Here is a 24,298-nt window from a genome sequence, read left to right as displayed (position 1 = left end):
CTGTTTAAAAGTGACTTGCCTGGAGACGGGGTTAGGGGGGTGCGGGCAGAGAGGGTGTTGGATGTCACATTTTTGCAGGTTCAATCTTTAATACGTTGTTCCAGTCCGAAGAAGGTTTTCTCTGTTTAGGTAAGAGAGGTATCGTTCACACAAAGATTACGTTTAAAAATACACATTTCCCCCCAGCATGCCTGTTACTAATAACATCGCATGTTACGGAAAGTGGAAAGTATTTAAGATGAAATTAATTTTCACCCAACGCACCACTTTGTTTGACTTTCTTGTTCCATTTGGTGTGGGGCACGGACTTGGCCAAACGCACTTTTCGTTTTCAGCAACTTCCCTTTCTTGTTTCTCTCTTTGGGACTGAAGCTGTGGGAAGCAAGTTAGGAGCGAATGAAGAAGAGTCTAATTTGAGACCCTGTACTCGTTTTCTTTTATGCCGGCTTCCAGAGTTTGTTTTGAGAGTGGAAGCCTTCTCCCCAGTCTATGGGTTCTAGTGTACTGTTTGCTTGTTTTATGGATTCTCTTTCAGCAGAATTTCCGGGGTTGGAAGAGTTAACATCTATTTTGGCCATCTGCCAAAAGATCGTGGGAAACCAGATGACTGTTTCTCACATCGGACACCTCTCTGTTATGTGTTCTTGTCAGTTCTCATCAATGTGGCGTGGCTGGTCGCGGTTTCATGAAGGAGCTGGAACATCCAGGACACCCTGGATGGGGCTGTGTGTCATCTTGCCTGGGCTGAGCTGTCTGGAAAAGTTCTGTTTGCACTGAGCTCTGTCGCCTTAGCAGCGGGGACATTTAAGCTGGTGGGACACAGATGTGAACGCTTTGTAGGAAATGGTTCTTTATTTTTGATCAATCTCATGATCCTTGTTACCATCTTTGATTACATCAGCTCATGTTCCGTTTTATAGCATTTTAATGGGCTTCCATCCCCCCAATTCATTTCCAGCTGTGTGGCTATTATAATTTGATTACAGTTTGGTTTTGCAACTGCTAGGACACTTTCTGAGCACGTTATGCCTTCCTTGTGAGGCTGAAGATGTTCACAGGGGGAAAAGGAGCAAGGGGCTTTTTTTTGAGGAGGCATGTCCATAAGCGATTTCCAAAAGATGCCTCAGAAGCTTCCATGGTTGTATCCTCCCAGAATAAGAAATTTTCTTCAAACTCTTTGGTAGACTCTGATCCCCTGATTTTTTTTTTTTAAAGAGTACAAAAATCCCTCTAAAATTTTGCTTTCTTTAGTCCTCTAAATATTTTGGTTAAGAACTATACATTATTTTTGACTTAGAGACTTTCTCACCCTGATTTTGGCTTCTTCAAATCTACATAGAATCAAAACAAAGGGACATTCATAATGTTGCTTCAAAATGAGCTACTTAATTCTCCCTCTGGCCCTGCAATCCTTGTGGCTCCTCCTCTTCCTGCCTTTCCTCCCACCGCCCCACAAAGAAGTGCAAGTCTACCTGGCAGAGATTATGTTATTACATTCGTATTTCCTTGAGACATTTATTAACCTCCAACATGTGCCTGTCTTTTATTTGTTAGGTATTTGATCTCTCTGATTTTTTTTATGCTTTATATTTGATCAGTTTTACCAATGTTATGTTTTTGGTTCTTGAAAAGGATACTCTCTTAAAATTTAGTAGCATCACCACAGGTCCAAGGATACAAAAGATTCAGGAACATAAAATTTACTTTGTTTAATCAGATCACCACTCCAACAAATCAGGAAGGTCTTTCTATTTGCGGTTTAGATCCCAAGAATTAAATTATCTTGAATTCAAAATTCAACTATTATCGCAAACTCTCCCTCTGTTTTCATTTAGAACGTTATTTTCCTTTAAGTGTGTGGTTTTAAAAGATTGGTGCATGCTCCTCTGTGCCTACTTTCACCATAATAGCTCTCTCTGCTTTTATGGGATATTTCCTCTACCCTTCTGGTCTGTGTTTATATGGGGTGTGTTTCTCTTCTATTGTAATGGAAAGCTGTCCCTCTATGCAGGTGTTGGGTTCATTCTAGAGTGCTTTTGCTGGCGATTACTGAGAACAAAGTGTGGCTAACAGAGGATGTTAGTGAGGGGGCTCTAGAAGCCTGAGCTCCTGGTAGAACCCAGGTAGAAGATTGTTCCAGAGACACTTCTATTCCAGAACGGGATCTCATGCTTCCTGGAACAGGGACTGGTCACTTTTACTGGTGGTTTATCTAGGGGCCCTAGGCTCTTTGTTCAAGGGGATTCTGAATTCCCTGGTGGATTTGGTATGGGAAACAGAACCTGGTTGAGACCTGACACCAAGTCGGAATCTGTCCCTTGGCAAGGCTCTTGGTACTCCTTGCCTGGGTCTTCATAACTGCATAAGCTCCCCAGGGAGGTAGGTGAGTAACCTCAGTTTCCCTCTGGGTGTGTTCCCTGGCCTCACCCCTGTCTCTCTCCCTCTCCTGGGCAGGCTTGGGGACCAGTTCTACAAGGAAGCCATCGAGCACTGCCGGAGCTATAACTCGCGGCTCTGCGCAGAACGCAGCGTGCGCCTCCCCTTCCTGGACTCGCAGACTGGGGTGGCGCAGAACAACTGCTACATCTGGATGGAGAAGAGGCACCGCGGTCCAGGTGAGCCACGCCGCCCTGGCACGTCCGTGCGCTGGCGTCTGGGCTGGATGGAGGAGGCCCCACAGCCGCTGGGCATCTCCGCGGGCGGCCGGGAAGGGTGGGCAACGAGAGAAACGCAACCGCTTTTCTAGCTTTTGGCACATGTTCCCAGGACGGTGGGTGGTGGTGGGAGCGGCAGAGTGAACGGGCTCAGGGCTTAGCCCCCAAAAGGGAAGACCGAGGATGGGAGAACCAGCTTCTCATCTTTTGCCCTTTGTAGCTTGGTGCTTATAAGATGGCTTTGAGGCTTGGCTCCTTCATCAGTCCTCTCTCCCTCAGGCTCCTCACCTGTAAAATGGGAATGATCATCGTATTTACTTTGGGATTTTCGTCAGGATTGAACGAAAATATTCATAAAAGGCTAATGAGTTTGCACATAGGAAGTATGTGCTCCAAAAATGCTGGCTTTGTTGTTGATATTACTATTATTATTATTACTTTATACCAGTCTTCTAGGTGCCAGAGAACAGAATAGATTAGGGAGGCAACCAGAGAAAAGCGTTTTTCTGGCTCTGTATGGATATATTTAAAAAACCTTTTATTATGAAAAATTTCACTGGAGGGTATTATGCTGAGTGAAGTAAGCCAGTCGGAGAAGGACAAACATTATATGTTCTCATTCATTTGGGGAATATAAATAATAGTGAAAGGGAATATAAGGGAAGGGAGAAGAAATGTGTGGGAAATATCAGAAAGGGAGACAGAACGTAAAGACTGCTAACTCTGGGAAACGAACTAGGGGTGGTGGAAGGGGAGGAGGGCGGGGGTGGGAGTGAATGGGTGACGGGCACTGGGGGTTATTCTGTATGTTAGTAAATTGAACACCAATAAAAAATAAATTAAAAAAAAATTTCAAACCCGTACAAAAGTAGAGAGAATAGTAAAATGAATGGCCATGTATTTATCACCCAGCGTCAACATTGATCAACTCATGGCCAATCTTGTTTCATTTATACTCACCTCCTACTTTCTTCCTTGGCCCTTGGTTATTTTGAGGTAAATCCAAAGCAGCATATAATTTTATCTGTAAAATTTTCAGTATGTATCTCTAAACGATAAGGACATAAACAAACAAATCCACAATAGCTATCAAAGCTCCAAGTTAACAATAAAACGTTAATAAAATCAAATATTTGTTCAACATTTATTTCCTCCTGTATTTGAAATCAGAATCCAAATAGGATCCTACATTGTAATTGGCTGATTTTTTTTTTAAGATTTTGTTTGTTTATTCATGAGAGACAGAGAGAGAGAGAGAGAGGTAGAGAGAGAGAGAGGTAGAGAGAGAAGCAGGCTCCATGCAGGGAGCCCGATATGGGACTTGATCCTGGGACTCCAGGATCACGCCCTGGGCTGAAGGCAGGCGCCTAACCACTGAGCCACTCAGGTGTCCCCCTGATGTGTTTCTTAAATCATTTTAAATCTGTAGGTCTTGGGGTGTGTGTGTGTGTGTGTCTGTCTGTTTCTCTCCCCCTTGCATGTTATTAGTGGAAAAAACTGGGTTGTTTGCACCGTAGGGTTTCCCAGAGTCTGGATTTTCTGATTGCATCCCTATGATGTTATTCCTGTGAATTGGTAGTTAGGACTGGAGACTTGCACAGATTCAGATTCAGGTTCAGTTTTTTTTTTTTTTTAAAAGCAAGAACAACTCCTAAGTGAGGTGTGTACTTCCATCATGTTGTCTGGTTATCTTTCACTGATGTTAGCAGCCTTTGATGATAGTTGCTTAGATTCTTTATTCAATTAAGGGCTGCAAAAAGTAACATTCAATTCAAGGTCTGTCACTATTTTTTCATTTATCAGCTCTATAACTTTATACTATAAAGAGAAATATCTCCTCATTAAAATTTTGGTTATTGTGAGGTATAGTTCACATATGAAAGGTGGAATAGATAATTTTGCCCCTTTAACTACTAGTTTATTTTTAATCATGATAAGTGTACTCTTTACTCCCCATCCCCTATTTCTTCCCCCCATCCCCCTCTGGTAGCCATCAGTTCTCTATAGTTAAGAGTCTGTTTCTTGGTTTGTCTTTCTCTCTTTCTCTTTTTTTCCCTTTGCTTGTTTGTTTTGTTTCTTTAATTCCACATATGAATGAGATCATATGCTATTTGTCTTTCTCTGACTGACTTATTTTAACTTAGCATTGTACTCTAGAATTCTATCCATTTGTTACAAACGGCAAGATTTCATTCTTTTCATGGCTGAGTAATATTCCATACACCACTTTTTTATTTTTAAATTTTAAAATTTTTGTATATTTTTTTATTGGAGTTCAATTTGCCAACATATAGCATAACACCCAGCGCTCATCCCGTCAAGTGCCCCCCTCAGTGCCCGTCACTCAGTTAACCCAAGCCCCAGGACACCGGACACTTGCATCCCAATGTTTCTAGCAGTAATGTCTACAATAGCCAAACTGTGGAAGGAGCCTTGGTGTCCTTGGTGTCAAAGATGAATGGATACACCACTTCTTCTGTATCCATTTATCTGTCGATGGACATCTGGGCTGCTTCCATAATTTGGCCATTGTAAATAATGGATTTATCAGTTTTCAAAATAGTGAGTTGGTTCCCTAGTATTTATCAAAGATGATCAATAAAGTTATTATTTTGTTGAGTGCCATCATGAATTCACAGATTTAAACACAATGGGATACACTTTAATCCATTTTAGCTATTATTCTTTTTTTTAAAAGGATTTTTATTTATTTATTAGAGAGAGAGGGAGAGAGAGATAATGTGACCACAAGTACGCAGACTGGCAGGCAATGGGAGGGAGAAGCAGGCTCCTCACTGATTGGAGAGCCCAAAATGGGGCTCGAATCTGGGACCCTGGCATCATGACCTGAGCCCAAGGCAGATGCTTAACCGACAGCCATCTAGGTGCCCCTGTAGCTATTGTTCTTATTGATGGTTAAATTGTCCCATCGTTGGCCACTAGGGGTTTGGTCCAGTGCTAGTATTTTGAAAGAACCCCAGTAATTTCTGATAGCTACCTTGTTATCTTAATGTTAAGCCCTATGTTTTAGGCTCATCTTGTACACTTCCTACCCAGACCTGGAATCAGCTATTTCTCTAAGAAATCCTGTTGCCTTTTTGTAGGAAATATTATTTAAAGACCTCAACCTGGTAGTGCTCATTATTCCTGGGTTGGTCACTGTTTCTAGGACTTTTTAGTGAGCAGATCTAAGAAATATAATTTCTTTTTTGAAAAGAGAAAATGTGTTATGAAATTATACCTGTATTTCCCGTTCACTTTAGTTTTACAGAGTTTACATTTAACTATTCTAATTGTCTTCTTTCTCCCACACCAAAAAAATCCTGGCTCTTAATGATGCTGATGTAATTACTTATTTGCTTTATTCCACAACATACACAACAGAGTATCAGAATTAAATAAGACTTCCAACAATAAAATTACTGAAAATGGTTTCCTCCTCCTCTTCTTTTTTGTTTGCAATTCTTTTGTCATTAAGGATGTAGAGTCCAATTACTGTGTTTTAAGGTCACTTGAAATAGTTCCTCTGAGTGGTTGTGCCACTAACTAAACACACAGTTGGATTTGTTTCATTTTGTTTTCACTTATTAGGTATTCCCTCTTTTTTGAATTTCATAGAATTTCTTTGTCTTTTTTAAAATTATTTTTTATTTTGAAATAGTTATAGATCCACAGGAAGTTGCAAAGATAGCCCAGAGAGATACCTCATATCCTCTACCCAATTTCCCCCAATGGATACATCTTATGTAATCATAGCACAATCTGGAAACCAGAAAATTGACATTGGTAAAATGTGTGTGTATAGTTTTATGACATTTTATCACATGTAGAGATTTGTGGAACCACCACTGTAATCAGGATACAAAACTATCCCATCACCATAAAGATCTTCCTCATGCTACCGCCTTTATGATCATATTCACCTACCCCTCTCATCATTTCAATACCTTTAACCTCTGTTATTTATAATACAGTGTCTTAAACATTTCCTCTATACACATTGAAAACCACATCAGGCAGCATTGAAATTTTTGCTTCAACTATCAAAAGTTAACTTAGAAAATTTAAGAAAGTGTCTGTTACATTTACTCATATTTTTACTCTTTCATTGTTCTTTCTTCCTTCCTGATGTTCCGAGATGCTTTCTTTCATAATTCCTTTCTAATTAAGTACTTTATTTTAAAGTAGATCCACTGGTAACAACTTTTCTTAAGTTTTCTTTCTTCTGAGAATGTCTTGACTTTTTCCTTCAGTCCTGAAGGATATTTTTGCTGGATATAAAATTCTGGGTTGATAGTCCTTTTGTTTTGGTACTTGAAAAATGTTTTGCATTTCCTTTAGGTGTATGATGAGGTTTGTGATGAGACATTTGCTGTTATTCAAATTCTTTTCCTTTATAAGTGAGGTGTCATTTCTATGTCACTGTTTTCAAAATTTGCCTTTTGTTCTCAAAAATTTGATTTTGGTATGTTTTCATGTGGATTTGTTTGGGTTTACCTTTTTTGGAATTCACTCAGCCTCTGGAATCTGTTGGTTTATATCTTCTGCCAAATTCAGGAAAATTTCAGCTATTATTTTTTTGGATGTATGTTTAGCCCCACTCTCCCTTATCCTTCTGGGACTCTACTAACATAAATTTTAGAATTTTTTGTAACACCCCCCAAATTGGCCAGGCTCTGTTTATCTGTTTTTGTTGTTGTTTTTTGTTGTTAGTCTGTTTTCTTTCTGTTGCTCAGAGTTATAAGTTCACTGCTTTCTTCTATTCTGTACATTTGTTATTGTTGTTTTATGGTGTTTTTCAGTTTTACAATTTCCATTTGGTTCTTCTTTAGATCTTTCATTTCTTTGCTGAGACTTTAAATTTTTTTCATTTGTTTCAAGTTTCATGATTGTTTGTTGAAATATGTTTATAATACCTCCTTCAAAATCCTAATTCAGATACTTAGGATTTAGTATTGATATTTCTAATATTTCTATTAGAATCTTGCCAAATAATTCTAAAATCTGTGTTGATATCTGTTATCTTTTTTCTCATTCAAGTTGAGATTTTCCTGATTCTTCACATGAGTGAATTAGAGTGAATCCTGGACATTTTGGCTATGATGTTATGAGACTCTATGTGTTCTTTGGTAAAGTGTCCAAATCTTTTATCCATTTAAAAATATTGAAACTTATTTGACATACAATGTTGTGTGAGTTTGAGGTGTACAACATGTTAAATTTATACATTTATATCTTATAATAAGATTGCCAATGTAGTGATAATTACTGTATCACATTACATAATAATCCTTTTTTTAGTGGTTGGAATAATTGTGTTCTAATCTCTTAGCAAGTTTGGTGACTATAATATAATATTATATAATATATAATATATGATATATGATATATAATATTATATGATATATGTAATAATATAATATATAATATATCATAATATAATATTATATTAATATTATTAATATTATTCTTGTTACAACAATATACAACAATAATATTATTGCCTATGTTCTCTATACTCTGTATTAGATCTCTAAGGGGAATTGTTTTCTTGCTATTAAATTTTGATAGTCCCTTACACATTCTAGATTCAAAACCTTTATCTGATATATGCTTGGCAAATATTTTCTCCCAGTTTATGGCTTATATTTTCATTATCTTTACAGTATCTTTCAAAGAGCAGATATTTTAAATTTTGATTAAGTCCAATTTATCAATTTATTTTATGAATTGAGATTTTGTTGTATATAAGAAATTGTTGCTTAATCCAACATCAAGCAATATTTGTTTTTCCTAGAAGTTTTATATTTTTTTTGTAAATTTATTTTTTATTGGTGTTCAGTTTGCCAACATATAGAATAACACCCAGTGCTCATCCCATCAAGTGCCCCCGTCAGTGCCCTGCACCCAGTCACCCCCACCCCCCGCTCACCTCCCTTCCCTCACCCCTAGTTCATTTCCCAGAGTTAGGAGTCTCTCATGTTCTTTCTCCTTTTCTGATATTTCCCACTCATTTTTTCCTCCTTTCCCCTTTATTCCCTGTCACTATTTTTTATATTCCCCAAATGAATGAGACCATATAATGTTTGTCCTTCTCTGATTGACTTATTTCACTCAGCATAATACCCTCCAGTTCCATCCACGTCGAAGCAAATGGTGGGTATTTGTCAGTTCTAATGGCAAAGTTTTATAATTGTAGGTTTTATACTTAGGTCTATGATCCATTTTGAATTAATTATAAAATAAATTTGAGGTACAGATTAAAGTTTATCTTTTTGCAGATAGATATCTAATTGTTTCATCATAATTTATTGAAAAGACTAGACTTTCCCAACTGAATTGCCTTTGTACCTTTGTCAAAAATTAAATGTGTGTATGTGGGTCTATTTCTGGACATTCAGTTTGGTTCATTGGTTTGTCTATCCTCACACTTATATCATACATCTTGATTATTGTATTTTTGTAATGCTCTAATTTTTTTTCTAAGTTATTTTGGTTATTCTAGTCCTTTGCATTTTTTTTTAAGATTTTATTTATTTATTTGTGAGACACACACACACACACACACACAGAGAGAGAGAGAGAGAGAGAGAGAGAGAGAGAGAGAGAGACAGGCAGAGGGAGAAGCAGACTCCATGCAGGGAGCAGATTAGTGCCGCCTTCAGCTCAGGGCCTGATCCTGGAGACCTGGGATCAAGTCCCACGTCTGCCAGGATTTCAATTGGGATTATGTGGAATCTATAGATCAGTTTTGGGAAAATTAATAATTCTTAATACTGAGTCTTCCAATCCTGAATATAACATATTTCTCTGTTTGTTGTCTTCTTTAATTTTTCCTGTTGATGATTTTTAGTTTTTCATATACAGATATTTCACATTTATCTCTAAGTACTTAATATTTTTGATACTATGTAAATGGATTTTAAAAATGTCAATTTCTGATTATTCTTTGTTAGTTTATGGAAATACAGTGGATTTTGTATATTCATTCTGTATCCTGCAACCTTGCTATACTCATTTATTCTAACATCTTTCTCTAGATTTAATAGAATTTTCTACACAATTGATTGTTGTTAGTGAAAAATAAAACTTCTTTTTCAATATGGATGACTTTTATTTATTTTACTTGTCGTTGCACTGGCTAGAATGTTTAGTATAATATTAAGAAAAAGTGGTTAGAGTGGATATCCTATGTTATTCCTGATCTTAAGGGAAAAATATTCTTTTTCTCATTATTAAATATGATGTTAGCTGTGGGCACTATGTAGTTGCCTTTTTAAAAAATATTTTATTTATTTATTTATTTATTTATTTATTTGGGAGAAAGAGAGCATGAGCAAGGGGAAGGGCTGCTTCCCTTCAAAAGAAGAAGGAGAGGGAGAAGCAGATTCCATGCTCCTGGTATCGAGCTTCATCACAGGATCCTGGGATCATGACCTGAGCTGAAGGCAGGTGCTTACCTGACTGAGCTACCCAGGCACCCCTGTAATTGCTTTTTATTAGATTGAGGATATGCTTGTTTCTAGTTTGAGAATTTTAAATCAGGAACTGATTTTTCTGAGTCCGTTGAAATGATCATGATTTTTTTTTATAGTTTGCTAACATGATGAGTTACATTGCTTAATATTTGAATATTAAACTAACATTGCATTCCTAGGATAAACCCCACTTTGTCATGAGGTATTATCTTTCTTATATATCATCAGATTCACTTTGCTAAAATTTTATTAGAGGTTTTGTATCTATGTTTATGAGAGGTATTTGTCTATAGTTTTCTTTACTCATTGTGTTTGTGTCTGGTTTGGGTATCAGGTTGATGTTGGCCTCATATAATGAATTGGGAAATAGTTCTTCCTTTTCAGTTTTCTGAAAGTAGAATTGGTATTTTTTCCTTAAATATTTTGTAGCATTTACCAGTGAACTCATCTGGGCCTGGCAATTTCTTTGTAGAAATGTTTTTAACTTCAAATTTAATTTCTTTGATAGCTGTTCAGATTATTCATTTTACATTGAGTGAGTTTTGGTAGTTTGTAACTTCAAATTTATCCATTTCATCTAAGTTGTCAAAATTGGTTGCACAACAGTATTCATACTATTCATACTATTGGTATATTATTCTTTTAATATCTGTAGAACCTAGTGATATGTTCTCTCTTATTCCTTAGGTTGGTAATTTGAATTTTCTTTTTAACTTAATCAGTCTAACTGGAGGTTTACCCATTTTATTGATCTTCTCAAAGAAATAGCTTTTGATATAATAGATTTTTTCCATTTTTCCTGTTTCTATTTTATGATTTCTGCTCTGATATTTATTTTTTCTTTCTTCTACTTACTTTAGATTTAATTTACTCTCCTATTTCTTCTGTTATTTCTTCAAGTAGAAACTGAAGTCATTGACTTGAGACTGTTCTTTTCTACTATAGGCATTTTCTGAAATAGTTTATTCCCAAATGTAAATACTGCTTTAGTCTCATTTCACAAATGTTAATACTGTATTTTTACTGTTACTCAATTGAAAATGTTTTCTAATTTGTCTTTCAAGTTCTTTTTTTTACCTATGGATTATTTAGAAGTGTGTTATTTAGTTTCCAAACATTTGGGGTATTTTCCAAATATATTCCTGTTACTATTCCTAATTTAATTCCATATGGTCAGAGAACACTTTGTATGACTTGAATCCTTTAAAATTCACTGAGACTTGTTTTATGGTTCAGAATATGGCCTATCTTGGATCAGGTTTCTTTTGGTCTGTAAAAGAATGTGTATTTTCTTGTTGGTTGTTGGAATGTTCTATAAATATCAATTAAATCAAGTTGGTAGATATTATGGCTCAACTCTACATCCCTACAAATTTTTCTGTTGATTTGTTCTATGAATTATCAAGAAAGTGTATTGAAATTTCTGACTATAGGGACACCTAGGTGGCTCAGCAGTTGGGCGGCTGCCTTCAGCTCAGCTCGTGATCCCAGGATCTGGGATCAAGTCCTGCTTTGGGCTCCTGTGAAGAGCCTGCTTCTCCCACTGCCTATGTCTCTACCTCTCTCTCTCTCTCTCTCTCTCTCTGTGTCGCTCATGAATAAATAAATAAATCTTGAACAAAAAATGAAATTTCTGACTATAGTTGTTTGTCTATTTATCCTTACAATTTTACCAGCCTTTGCTTCATATGTTTTAAAGCTCTATTATTAAGGGAATACAAATTAAGGGAAATGTAATCTTACATATAGGGTTGTTATGAGCTCTTGATAAATTTGTCCATTAACATAGGTAAATACCTTCTTTATCTCTACTAATATTCTTTACTATGAAATCTGCTTCCCATGATATTAATATAGCTACTCCAGCTTTCTTTTGATTAATGTTAGCATGGTGTATCTTTTTTTATTCCTTTGCTTTTCATATATTTGGATCTTTATGTTAAAAGCATATATATATATATAAATAAATATATATATATATATTTAGCATATGTATAATTGTGTCTTGCTGTGTGTGTGTGTGTGTGTGTGTGTGTGTGTGTGTGTGTGTCTTGCTTTTTAAATGCAATCTGACAGGGGCTCCTGGGTGGCTTAGTCAGTTAAGTGTCTGGCTCTTGATTTTGGCTCAGGTCCTGATTTCAGAGTCATGGGATTAAGTTCCATTTCAGGCTCTGTGCTGGGTATGGATCCTGCTGAATACTCTCTCTCTCTCTCCCCCTCATTCCCCACTCATATGTTCATACACATGTTCTCTGTCTCTCTCTAGAAGAAAAAAATAAGTGCAATTTGACAGTCTTTATTTTTAAGATTAGGGTATTTAGACTATTTACATTTAATGTGATTATTGCTATAGTTAGGTTTAAAGCCACCATTTTACTATTTGTTTCTGATTTATCCATGTTCCCCTTTCTGTCATTTTATGCCTTTTTGGGGATTAATTAAATATTTATGATTCCATTTTATTTCCCTGGTTGACTTAATAACTTTTGGTTTGTTATTTTAGTGATTGCTTAATATTTGTAGTCTCCATTTTTTTTTAAAGATTTTATTTATTTATTCATGATAGTCACACAGAGAGAGACAGAGAGGCAGAGACACAGGCAGAGGGAGAAGCAGGCTCCATGCACCGGGAGCCCGACGTGGGATTCGATCCCAGGTCTCCAGGATCGCGCCCTGGGCCAAAGGCAGGCGCCAAACCGCTGCGCCACCCAGGGATCCCTGTAGTCTCCATTTTTAATTACAGTTTGCCTTCAGGTGATATTTTACTACTTCATGAATAGTATAAATACTCTATAATAGTATTCCAATAAACAGAACAATATTATCCACAAAAATGTCCACATCGGGAACCCAGGAAATGCTATGGCAAAAAGGAATTTTGCTGATGTGATTATGGACCTTAGATGGGGAGGTTATTATTATTATTATCCAGATGGCCTCAATGTAATCATAAGGATCTTTATAAGGCATGAAGTCAGAGTCAGAGCATGAGAATGTGACAATCGAGGTGATGCTATTGAGGAAGAAGCCACAAGCCAAAGGATGTGGATGGCCCTAGAAGTCAGAGAAGGCAAAGAAGTAGATTCTGATTCAGGGTTTCCAAAAGGAGTGAAACCCTGCTGAAACCTTGGCTTTAGCTCAGTGAGACTGATTTTAGACTTCTGGCCTCCAGAATTATGAGACAACAAATTCATGTTGTGTTAAGCCTCTGAGTTTGTGGCACTTCATTATGACAGCAGCAGGAAACTAATACAAATGTACTTTTATCTTTCCCCTACTGACCTTTGTACAATTGTTATCATATATTTTAGTTTTACATATGGTGTAAACTTTTTCTACATTGTCATTATCTTTATTTAATCATCTTTTAAAGAGTTTTAAAAAATAAGAAGAAATCTTACATTATTACTCATGTACTAAACCATTCCTTATGCTTTTCATTTCATTGTGTACATCTACATTTAGATTGGATATCACTTTCCTTCTGCCTAAAGGAGTTCCTTTAATATTTCTTGCAGCAGTGTGGGTCTGCTGATGATTAATTGTTTCAACTTCTGTAGGTCTTGAAATATCTAGTTTGCTTTAGTTTTTTTGAGAGATATTTTTATGGAGTATAGAATTTAGATTGACAAGGTTTTTTCCCCCCCTTTCAATACTGTAATAATGTTGAACTATTGTTTTCTTGCTTGCATTGTTTCTGATGAGAAATCACACTTATCTTTGATCCTCTCTGTATAATATGGCTCATTTCTCTGGCTGCTTTTAAGTATTTTTTTCTCCTTCTCACTTTTTTTGGGGGTTGGTGGCTGTTTGTTGCTTTTTTTTTTTTTTTGGCTGAGTGGCTGCAAAGACTTTATCAAATTATTTAGAATGTTGGCATTTAAAAAAATGTTGTCATTTGAATATTCATGTGTACACATTAAAAAGCTATATAGACTCTCATTCTTTTTGAGCAATTTTGGTTATGATGTGCCTTGTTACAGTTTTCTTCATGTTGCTTGTGCTTAGTTTTATTGAGCTTCTTGGATTTGCATGCTTGTAGTTTTCATCACATTTTGAAAATTTCTAACCATTATTTCTACAAATATTTTTTCTTTCCCCCTTTCTCTTTGGGGAGTCCAATTACACATCTATTAGGCTATTTGAAGTTGTTCCACAGCTCACTATACTGTTGTTCTTCTAAAAAAAAATTCTCTTTTTCCCATGGGGTTCATTTTGGATAGTTTATATTTTTGTGTTTTCAAGTGCACCATTTTTTTTCTTTTGCAATGTCTAATCTGACATTAATCCCGTTCAGTACTTTTTATCCCACACATTGTAGTTTTCATTTCTTGAAATTAAAATGGAATCTTTGAAAAACATTTTTTACTTAACTTTTGAACATATGGAATACAAATGATCACTGATTTAGTGTTCTTGCTGCTAATTTTACTGTCAGTATCAATTCTGGGTTGGTTTTAATTGATTTTTTTCCTCCTTCAATATAGGTCATATTTTTCTGCTTCTTTGTATATGCCCTATAATTTTGGATTGTATGCCAGACATCATGAATTTTACCTTGTAGGTGTTGACTATATAATTTATTCCTATAAATATTCTGGAGCTTTGTTTTGGGACAGTCAGGTTATTTGGAAACAGTTTGATCTTTAGGTAATACTGGAGCAGTCTAGGGCTAATTATTCCCTATCAATAAATACATATTTTTTTTGTGTGTGTGTTTTAAGGTTTTATTTACTTACTCATGAGAGACACACACACATACAGAGATTGAGAGAGAGAGAAAGAGAGAGAGAGAGAGAGAGAGAGAGAGAAGCAGAGACACAGGCAGAGGGAGAAGCAGGCTCCATGCAGGGAGCCCGACATGGGACTCAATCCCAAGGTCTCCAGGATCAGGCCCTGGGCTGAAGGCAGCGCTAAACCGCTGAGCCACCAGGGTTGCCCTATTTTTGTGTTTCTGTACTCTACCCAGTACTCCACGAATCATGAGGCTTTCCTAACAGCCGATGGGAACAAACTGTTTCTAGCCGCTTTGCACACCAGGCACTCTTATTTCTATTCTTACTGGATGGTTCTTTCTTTAACATTGAGTACTTCCCTCACAAACATGCACTGATTAGTACTGAATTGAATACTCAAAGGAAAGTCTCTGTGACCTCCAAAGTTCTTTCTCTGTGTAGCTCTCTTCTGTTTACTATCCTATTTCTTGAATTCTAGTCCCCTTGGTCTCCTGGGGACTCTTAGCTCTTTCTTTTCTCTCAGACTTAGAGAATCTGTTGGTTTCCACTTGTGTTCCTCTTTCCCATGTTGCAGTCTGGAAGCTCTCTTGAGGTAGTAAGCTGGGACAATCATAGGGCTTATCTTGTTAATTTCCAGTGTTTCAGGCATCGCTATCCTTCATTTCCTGATGTCTAGGGTCTTGAGAACTTTTGTTTCATATCTTCTCTCTCTTTTGGTTTCATGTAGAAGAGTAAATATGATCCTTGATACTCCCATCTAGCCAGAAGCAGATGTTTGCTTTTTTAATTTAACTGTATAAAATATTCACATGGTTCTAAAGTCATATCTATAAAGCATGGTATAATCAGAGAAAGTCTTGTTCTGTGTCTGTTGTTTTACTCTGTCCTTTTCCTGTTTCTATAGGCAACTTCCTCTTCTCCTTGTTACTATTATTTTGTTTTTGCTCTTTCTGTAAGTAAATTTTTCTAAGCTTTTGGTTTAAAAAAAAAAAACCTATGCGAACACATGTATACTTCTCTCCCTCTATGTCTCAACACTTCATAATAGTCCATTGTCTGTATATCCTATTGTTTATTCAACCAATTCCCTATAGATGGAGATTGGATTATTTACAGTCTTTTTCTAAAATGATAAAATAAATACATATTTTTGTGTTTTTGCATTTTTGCATATGAATCTGTGATATAGATTCCTAGAAGTGGAATTGCAGGGTCAAAGGGCAAATACATATGCAGTTTTGCTAGATACACTAAATTTCCCTTCATAGGGTTGTGCCATTTGCATTCTTACTAGTGGCAGATCAGATTGGTAGGCATATTTCTAACATAATATTTCAATAGCTTAGTAGACTGCTTCATGGAAGGGTGAGGACTAGAATTATTGAAACAAAGGCCAGGTGGGAGCTCTTGTCAGGGATGTTGGAGAGGTGATTCTTGTATCAGGTAAGAGTCAGACTCAATAATGTTTAAGCTCCTTCCTCACATTATAATGCTATTCTTAAAATTTCTTCTTCTTATGAATTTAGAAGGTATATAGTAGTTGTTTTTCTGATTCCACACACATTTTATGTGCCTCTAGATAATGCTTTTATATTATCAGGATGCACTTCTCCATGAGCAATTATAGTTGGTGATGTGGAAGGAAAGGAAAAATAAATTCCATAAGAAATGGCTTGAAAAAAAAAAAAAAGAAAGAAATGGCTTGATGGGGGTGGGTGGGAGGGCTGGGGGATATTTTCCTGATAGTTTTGGTGTGGGGAGCTGTTTTCCCAAGGGAAAGACTCTGGGTTTCAAGCATGCTGTGTGTGGACCAGTGATGAGATGGCTTGGTGGGGAGCTAGGTTAGTGTAGATGTTTTGAGTATGGGCTGTGGACTAGATTACCCTTTGAGTTGTAACCCTGTGCCAGTTACTTAATTACTGTTAGCTTCACTACCTTTGTCCTTTAAATGTCTCATAGGGTTGTTGTCGTGGTGAGATAAAGTGAGTGTGAGGTTTTAGCCTAGGAGAGGGTAAGAGCTCAGTAAATGTTAGCTATTGTAATTTTTAAAAAAAAAAAGATTTTATCTATTTATTCATGAGAGACACAGAGAGAGAGGCAGAGACACAGGTAGAGGGAGAAGTAGGCTCCATGCAGGAAGCCCGACGTGGGACTCCATCCGGGGTCTCCAGGGCTGCAGGTGGCGCTAAACCGCTGTGCCACCGGGGCTACCCTTAGCTATTGTTACTGTGTCAGTTTTTTAGTATTATGGGACCACTTAGGGCTTGGGAAGCCCTGGGCCAAAACAGGGCAGGCAGTATACTGGATTTGAGGCCTACCTTGTCAGGGTAGTCTTTGTACCTGGTACATTAGAATTGAATGTTAGAGAGAAGCTTATGGAGAAGAATGAGAAGGGTGGTGGGAGGGAATTGTTGGGGAGCTGGATGGAGAGCCATGCAGAGTGTTTGGGTGTGGTGCTTAGCGTCCAGGACTTCAGACTTTCAAGGAAAAGAAAAGGCACAGTGGCCGGGGATGGTTCAAGGAGGCTTCACTGAACAGGTGGTCCACAAAGTCAGATGACTTCTAAATTAGTCAAGAGAAGAGGGGAGGGCCCAGAATCAGGAAATATCATGGGTATAAATGCTTGTGAAATACGTCTTGCCCACTCTCTGAGCCCTACCTGTGGACTTATTGCTCATCCTTCCAGCTCTGTAGAGTTGGTTCAAAGTGGTGTTTTCAACCACAAACATTAATGGAGCACCTATTATGTCCTGAGCCTTGGAAGTATAAATATAAGTAAGAGTGATCTAGTAGGATCCTTATGCAAAAATTTTTCAAATAACAGTTGCCTTGGTTATGTCTGATGTTCTAGTAGGTTGTTTAGTAGGATTGGGCTGGAGTCCAGGCATCTGCCTTTTTCAATAAACACGTATGCAGTTTTGATGCCCAGCCTTGGTAAAGAACCCCTGGCTTGTGTCATTATCTGTTTATAAATATGGAGGCTGTTGGTGACCCATTGTGGAGGTATGTGGTAGGAGCAATATGCAGAGGAACTCTTTAATGGCAGTGATGGTCTAAAGAGCAGCCTGCTGTTCCATCCCTTTCCTATCCAATAGGGGGTAGGCAAGGGGGAGATGATGAAAGGGAAGCAATGTTTGGATTCTTAATTTGGAACCTTGAATTGTGTTACCCCCAGTTCTGAGTAAGTATAGTCACTGCCTCTTTCCTGTAACTTCCATTCCCTCTCGTTCCTTAGCTTCTCAGTTTGCTGTCCTTCAAACCCAAGTGGGTGGATGGGATGGATGGTTGGAAGATGGGTGACACTTGTCCACCCTGGGTACAGAGGGGACAAATTGGCATAAGTTACAGGAAGGGAGATTTTGATTCAAAATGAGGGTGAAGTGAAACTGTTTCTCACAATAAGAGTTGACCAACCACAGGAAGTCTGTCTTGTGCAGTAGTGAGTTTTCCATTGCAGCGAGTCTTCAGTGGTGGCTGTTGGTCCATCTCTCTGAGATGCAACAGGGTGGTCTTGAACTGCCACTGCTCAACTCTGGTTGGGGGAAGAGGAAGTCATCCCAGTTCTTTCCTTCTTTTTCAAACCCTGTTCCTACTCTCTATCACCCTTTCTTCTCTTTTCTATCCCACTTCTATTGAATTCTTAAAGCTTATGCTGTGTCTGTCAGAGATAAAAATGCCACTTAGGATCTACCTGGTGATTTGGTCAGTGCTGGTAACAAGCGACTTGTTTGGAGTCTGCTGACCATACAGGCATCAAAACCCATCCTGCTGATTTTTTTCTATGGAGACAGTTCTCCCTCCAACAAGCGCGTGAGTTCCTCTCTCTGTGTGTGTGTGTGTGTGTGTGTGTGTGTGTGTGTGAGTGAGATGCTTGCACATGAGTATGAGTGGTGTAACTGGAGCTCAAAGTGACAGAGTAGCAGTTTGCTTAGCGAGGTATGTGAATGGAGGGGTAGCTGTGGCCTTGGTTACCAGGGAAGACTAGTCCCTGCTCTTGTGTCCTGCCTCTTTCCCCCCACCCTCTCCTATTCCCCCTAGCCCCAGGCTCACTCCTTCAGGTTAATTTCCCTGGCTGCAGCTGTGACTCCCTCCTCCTCCCCCTTCCCTCCCTCCTCCATCTACCACACACACAGGCTTTGAGTTATGTGCCTCCTGTTCTAATGAGATAAACAACATAACTCTCACGGGGCTCTGCTCGTCCCTCTATAAGTGGAACTCCAGGGCTGAATGCGTTGGCCCTATAAAGGCACCCTGGTGCTTGTCAGCCTAGGGAGGAGGGCGAGGAGGGGGGCTGGAGCCCTGAGAGAGTTCCTGGGGCCATTTGCTTGTTGAGATGAGGTGGAGTCAAGGCAGACATCAAAGAGAGGCCTGTTTCTACCCTCTTGGCTAAAGGAGCAAAGAGCAGCATGGGCATGCAGGGGTGGGGGGCCTTGTCCTACCACATGGCCATAGAGTCCAGACTCATCTAAGCCAGTTAACTCATGATAATGAATAACTGACATTTGCATAAGACTTCATGTTATAAAGAGCTTCTGCTTGAATATAAGCTAATCCCCACAACAGCCCCTGTAAGGTAGGTATTATTAATGTTCTTATGAATAAGGAGACAGGCTCAGAAATGTGTGGTGATATTTCTAAGGTTACAGGAGTGGTGGTATGAGGACTCATGTACTCTTCCTCTGCACCACAGGCCTTCTGTAATCCATCAGAGAAAGTTAAAGGATGATATAAAAACAATCCCCTCTTCTGGCCAAACTACCTACTACCAAGAGAGTCAGTGGATCTAAAGCTATAAACTGAGTGACCCTAGGCTTCCTTGATGCTGCTGACAAAGTGCCATGGCTGCAGTCTCAGGGAGGGCATAGGCCCTTGGGCAAGTGTTGGCAATTTTGACCTCTTGTCTTCTAGGTCTTTTGAGAGTGCTGTCTGGACCAGTCCCTTCTTACTCACCTGCTCTTGGTCAGTTTGGAACACTATGAAGCAGTCTGTGGGGCAAGAAGGAGCCTAAGGCACAGAAACTGCCATCTTGGGTGGGTTCTGTACACACTTCTGGGCCCAGCTCTGGGGTCCCTCTGGGATGGTTTGGATGTGGGTGGATGAGTCTCCTGGAACCAGGAATAGCAAGTCATTCACTTCCTGCATTTATGAATTTGGTTGAGTTCTGGTTGAATTTATTCCTATTTTTTAAAAGATTTTATTTATTTATCAATGAGAAACAGAGAGAGAGAGAGAGAGAGAGAGAGAGATAAAAGGAGAAGCAGGTGCCTCATAGATCCTGATGTGGGACTTGATCCCTGGACCTGGGATCAGGCCCTGAGCCAAAGGCAGATGCTCAACTACTGAGCTACCCAGGCATTCCTGGTTGAATTTATTTGATAAGTACTTCTTGATATGTCTACCAGGCATTGTGCTAAGTATTGGGGATACTAGAGATGGACACAGTTCCTGTCATCCTGGGTCTTATAAAACCAGTAGGGGAGACAGTCCAGAAAGCAGGCAATTAATGACAACACCTTGGGAGAAGCATTGGAACCTTGAGATGCTTTCAGGAAGGCCATGAAGCCAGTCTTGGTACATCAGAGAGAATATCCAGGCAGTAACTACATGATGCTTAGACATCCAGAGGTTCTTGGCCAGACATTGGAAAAATCTATAATATGTTTTTTAAAAAAATAGTTGGCCCAATTCCTCCACTTGCTTACATTCAGATTAGGTAGTTCTGGCATGAATTTTTGGCCTTGATGTTAAGAAGTTCTCCAGGTTCAGTCTGGATTTTTGAGTTCAGCCTGGATTAAGAATCACTAACCCAAGATGAGTGGGACCAGTTCTGGATTGTAGAGTACTGGGTCAGCCCTTGTACTTGGCCTTTGTTGGGGTCCTGGGGCATACTATCCTCAGGGGTGGCTCAAGGGCCCAGAATCAATGCAGCCATTCAGGATTTCTAGGGTCAGAGATGACATGGTGCTGGAGTGAATCACATCAGAAAGATTGAACTATTCCCAGTGATGCCTTCCCTCAAAGACAGGTCAAAACTGGACCTTTCATGAGAAGGAGAACAGTCTTGCTTGATTCATTTGGTCTTCTCCAAATCAACACAAGTCTGGTCCTCAGAGCACAGGGAGCTCAGAGCTTTGGGATCCTCTTACTATGCAGAAGCTATGAAGCTATCAACAAAATTGAGTATTAGGATGACTCTTGGACATGAAAATCCCTTAACTTAGAACATCAGAGATTTTTCTGGAAACTTGAGGCTCCATGGCCCTTAATGGTTTCTGAGAACCCAAATGGGGAGGGGTAGGGACCTCCAACTTCTTCATAGCCTTGCAACCTGTGAGTGCAGCTATGTGATTAGAAATGAAACTTAGCACACAAAGAGAATTAGAAAAATTTTACTTCCTTTAGTACTGGAATAGTTGCCTCTGCTTTGGACTCAAACCAATAAATGGGTAGAGATGACTAGTAAAAATGAAAAATGAATAAATGGATATATAGCAATGAAAGTCTTATAGATTACCTCTGCAAATGATCCCCAAATGGCAGACAGCAGATGGAAGTGGGGTCCTGATATTTAATATCCCTATGGCCCCAGGCCTAGGATGTGACCTTCCCACATGGGTCTAACAGTTGTCATATGCTCCATTTGCCTACGGAAGACTGAGTTGTGACTGATTACTGTGAAACTGGAATGTATTTGTTTACTCATTTATTAAGCAAATGTTTAGTTTGATTCTTCTATGTGTCAGACACAGTTCTCGTTCTGGGGATTCTGATAAGACAAAGTTCCTGTCTGGATGAACCAGGCTTTTGACTCCAGGCAAGAGTGAATTGCTTGTCTTCCACTGGTTTCTTTTGGGGTGCACCAGGCAGTCTTTTTAATTTGCACATCGCCCGATCCCTTTTAAGCCCCTCTCGCTCTCCCCTTAGCCTCCACCCCCTGCTCTTTTTTCTCGGAATGGACCATGGTCTAGTGTGGAAAGTCCACATTCCTCCAAGGCCTCTGGCTGCCATGCCATGTGCCACAGAGGCCCCATAAGCGTGTTGCCTAATAAGTAAGAAGTCTCTTCACGGGGTGGTTGTTATGACAGATGATGCTGGTGGGGAACTTTGGAGCCAAAGGCCAAATCTAAATAGAGACACTAGAGAGACAGTGTGGTTGGTATACAAACCCAGCCACTGGACTCTTGCCTATTTCTTTCTGTAAGTCCCAGGCAAATGGGCAGGGATATAGAAGTAAGCTGGCTCTGCAGGCCAAGGAGCCTGGTCACTAGAGTAGGCTTGTAGTGGATGGAGAAAGTTAGTAGGTAGGAGATCTGGCTCCTTGATTCTGTTTCCTTGAAATGTTTCCCGATTCAGGCCATCTATAGGTAGGCAGACTGACTTCTGTTGCTTTGCTTTGCAGAGAACCTGTGAACATGGACCTGTATAGGGGGGCAATTGATGGGTGGTAGCTGGAGGTCCACTGCCTTGGAAACACTGTAGTGAGGTTGAATCTGGAAAGGTCCCTCTGATCTCCCCAGACCAGGGAGCAGAACTGTCTTGGTCGTGGTGATGGAGTTACCCATGATGGTCAGGGGTTTACTGAGGCAGCACGGTGGAGCAGACAGAGCAAGGGTCCTGGGGTCTGATGACCTAGATACTGCTCCTGCTTTTCCATCAACCAGCTGTGTGACCTTGACAAGTCACTTTACCTTTCTGGACTTCAGTTTCCTCTCACTATGAGTGAGAAGGCTGGACAGGGAGGTTTCCAAGGCTCCTTCTAGCCTGGAGCCTTTAACCTTTCTGCTGTCTCTGTCCATAGGCCTCGCCCCGGGTCAGCTCTACACATACCCTGCCCGCTGCTGGCGTAAGAAGAGAAGATTGCACCCGCCCGAGGATCCGAAGCTTCGGCTGCTGGAAATAAAACCTGGTCAGTGCCCTCTGGAGCTTGGCTGGGCCCAGTGGTAGGAGAGGTGGGGAGGGCTGGGCTGGCCCAGGAGAAGGTTGCTTTGCTCCTTGGTCTGTAGAGCTTTTGTGGGAGAGTGAACCTGGCCCATGGTACCCAGAGGTGTGCCTCTGTGCCTATTCTCATGTGTAAACGTGTCCATGTATCCACCTGAGCATCTCTTCCCTCTGGTGTCTTGTGTCTTCCCTTTTCTCTCATCTCTCTCTCACTACCCCGTGGGGTAAAGCAAGCAAGCAGGGGTGGGAACAGGCCCAGGAGGAATGCTTTTCCCAACAGGGCCCAAGGGGCTGTAGCTCTTTTGGGTGGTGTGATACCTTCCTGTGGTTTCAAGTATAGAAACCTTGTCCCAGCTTCTGTGTTTCTGAGGAGAGTGGACCCCCAGCCCCTTATTGTGAAAGAGCTTTAGGAGCATCTTATATGAAAAGGGCCGGTTGCTAAAAATAGAACCATCTTGGGCACGGAGATGGAAGAGTCTGAGTTCAAAATTTGCCTCTAGGGGATGCCGACTGCTTTGTGGCCATGCAGAAGGAACTGGTTAGTTTTCTAGGCTACTGACCCATTAGAACACTTCTGACTAGTTGGCTACCTTCAGACCAAGGCCAAGTGATTGCCCTGGGTTTTTTTTCTTTTTTTAAAAAAGATTTTATTTATTTATTCAAGAGAGACACAGAGAGAGAGGCAGAGACACAGGCAGAGGGAGAAGCAGGCTCCCTGTGAGGAGCCCGATATGGGACTCGATCCCCAGACCTGGGATCACGCCCTGAGCTGAAGGCAGACACTCAACCATTGAGCCACCCAGGCGTCCCTCACCCTGGGTCTTTAGTTTTAAGGGAGCCCCTGGTTTTGGGGGTTCTAGGGCTGGGAGGTGACTCAGTGTGGTGGGAACAGTGCTGTTAAGTAGAACAAAGGCAGAGCTGATGTGTCCCCTCCCACTGTCACCAGACAACGCAGACCTGGCTAAGTCTGGCTTCTTGGCAAGGTTACCCCACGCCTGCCTTCCCACGCAGCATTTTCTCTGCAAAATCGCTATTTACAGTTGTTTGGGATGCTCTTACTCATGGTTCTATGGTTAAGCCTGTTTTGATTGTTATTTTAACCCAGATTTCACTCATCGTAGAAGTTTTATTTGTTAGAGATGGGTGGAGGCTAGATTTTTCAATGAGCTCCATCTAGGTTCTCAATGGCCCTACAGAATTTACAGACCCTTGCAAACCCTTCAGGATGGTGACTGAGGTTGTTCCAAACTTCCCGAGACTCAGCCTGTCAGAGAGTCATGTCTCCTGAACAGTATAATCTCACAGGAGTATAATGTAAGCCACATGTGTCATTTTATATTTCTAGTAGCCACATTAAACAAGGGAAAAAGAAACAGATGAAATTAGTTTTAATTATAGATTCTATTTAACCTAACATAGCAATAATATTATCATCTTAGCATGTAGTCAATATGGAAATTATGAGTGAGCTATTGTACATTCTTTTTTTGTA

General features: G+C 39.7%; 1 protein-coding gene across 5 annotated transcripts in view; it reads left to right on the top strand.

Moving 5' to 3' along the window:
* The window catches only part of DPF3 (double PHD fingers 3), a 259,890-nt gene that overhangs the window by 99,197 nt on the left and 136,395 nt on the right, over positions 1–24,298 (top strand). For all 5 annotated transcript variants that reach the window (XR_005363505.1, XR_005363504.1, XM_038545160.1 and 2 more), the window contains exons 2-3: positions 2,455–2,615; positions 22,667–22,774. Coding sequence is in view for 3 of the 5 variants with exons in the window: in XM_038545160.1 (XP_038401088.1) it covers positions 2,455–2,615; positions 22,667–22,774 (269 nt within the window). In the remaining 2 variants the exon portion in view is untranslated. The remainder of the gene's footprint in view (positions 1–2,454; positions 2,616–22,666; positions 22,775–24,298) is intronic.

This window comes from Canis lupus, chromosome 8 (assembly GCF_011100685.1).
Source record: "Canis lupus familiaris isolate Mischka breed German Shepherd chromosome 8, alternate assembly UU_Cfam_GSD_1.0, whole genome shotgun sequence".
Lineage (NCBI taxonomy): Eukaryota > Metazoa > Chordata > Mammalia > Carnivora > Canidae > Canis > Canis lupus.
Note: the sequence above shows the minus strand (reverse complement) of the source record. Positions and strands in the feature narration are given on the sequence as shown.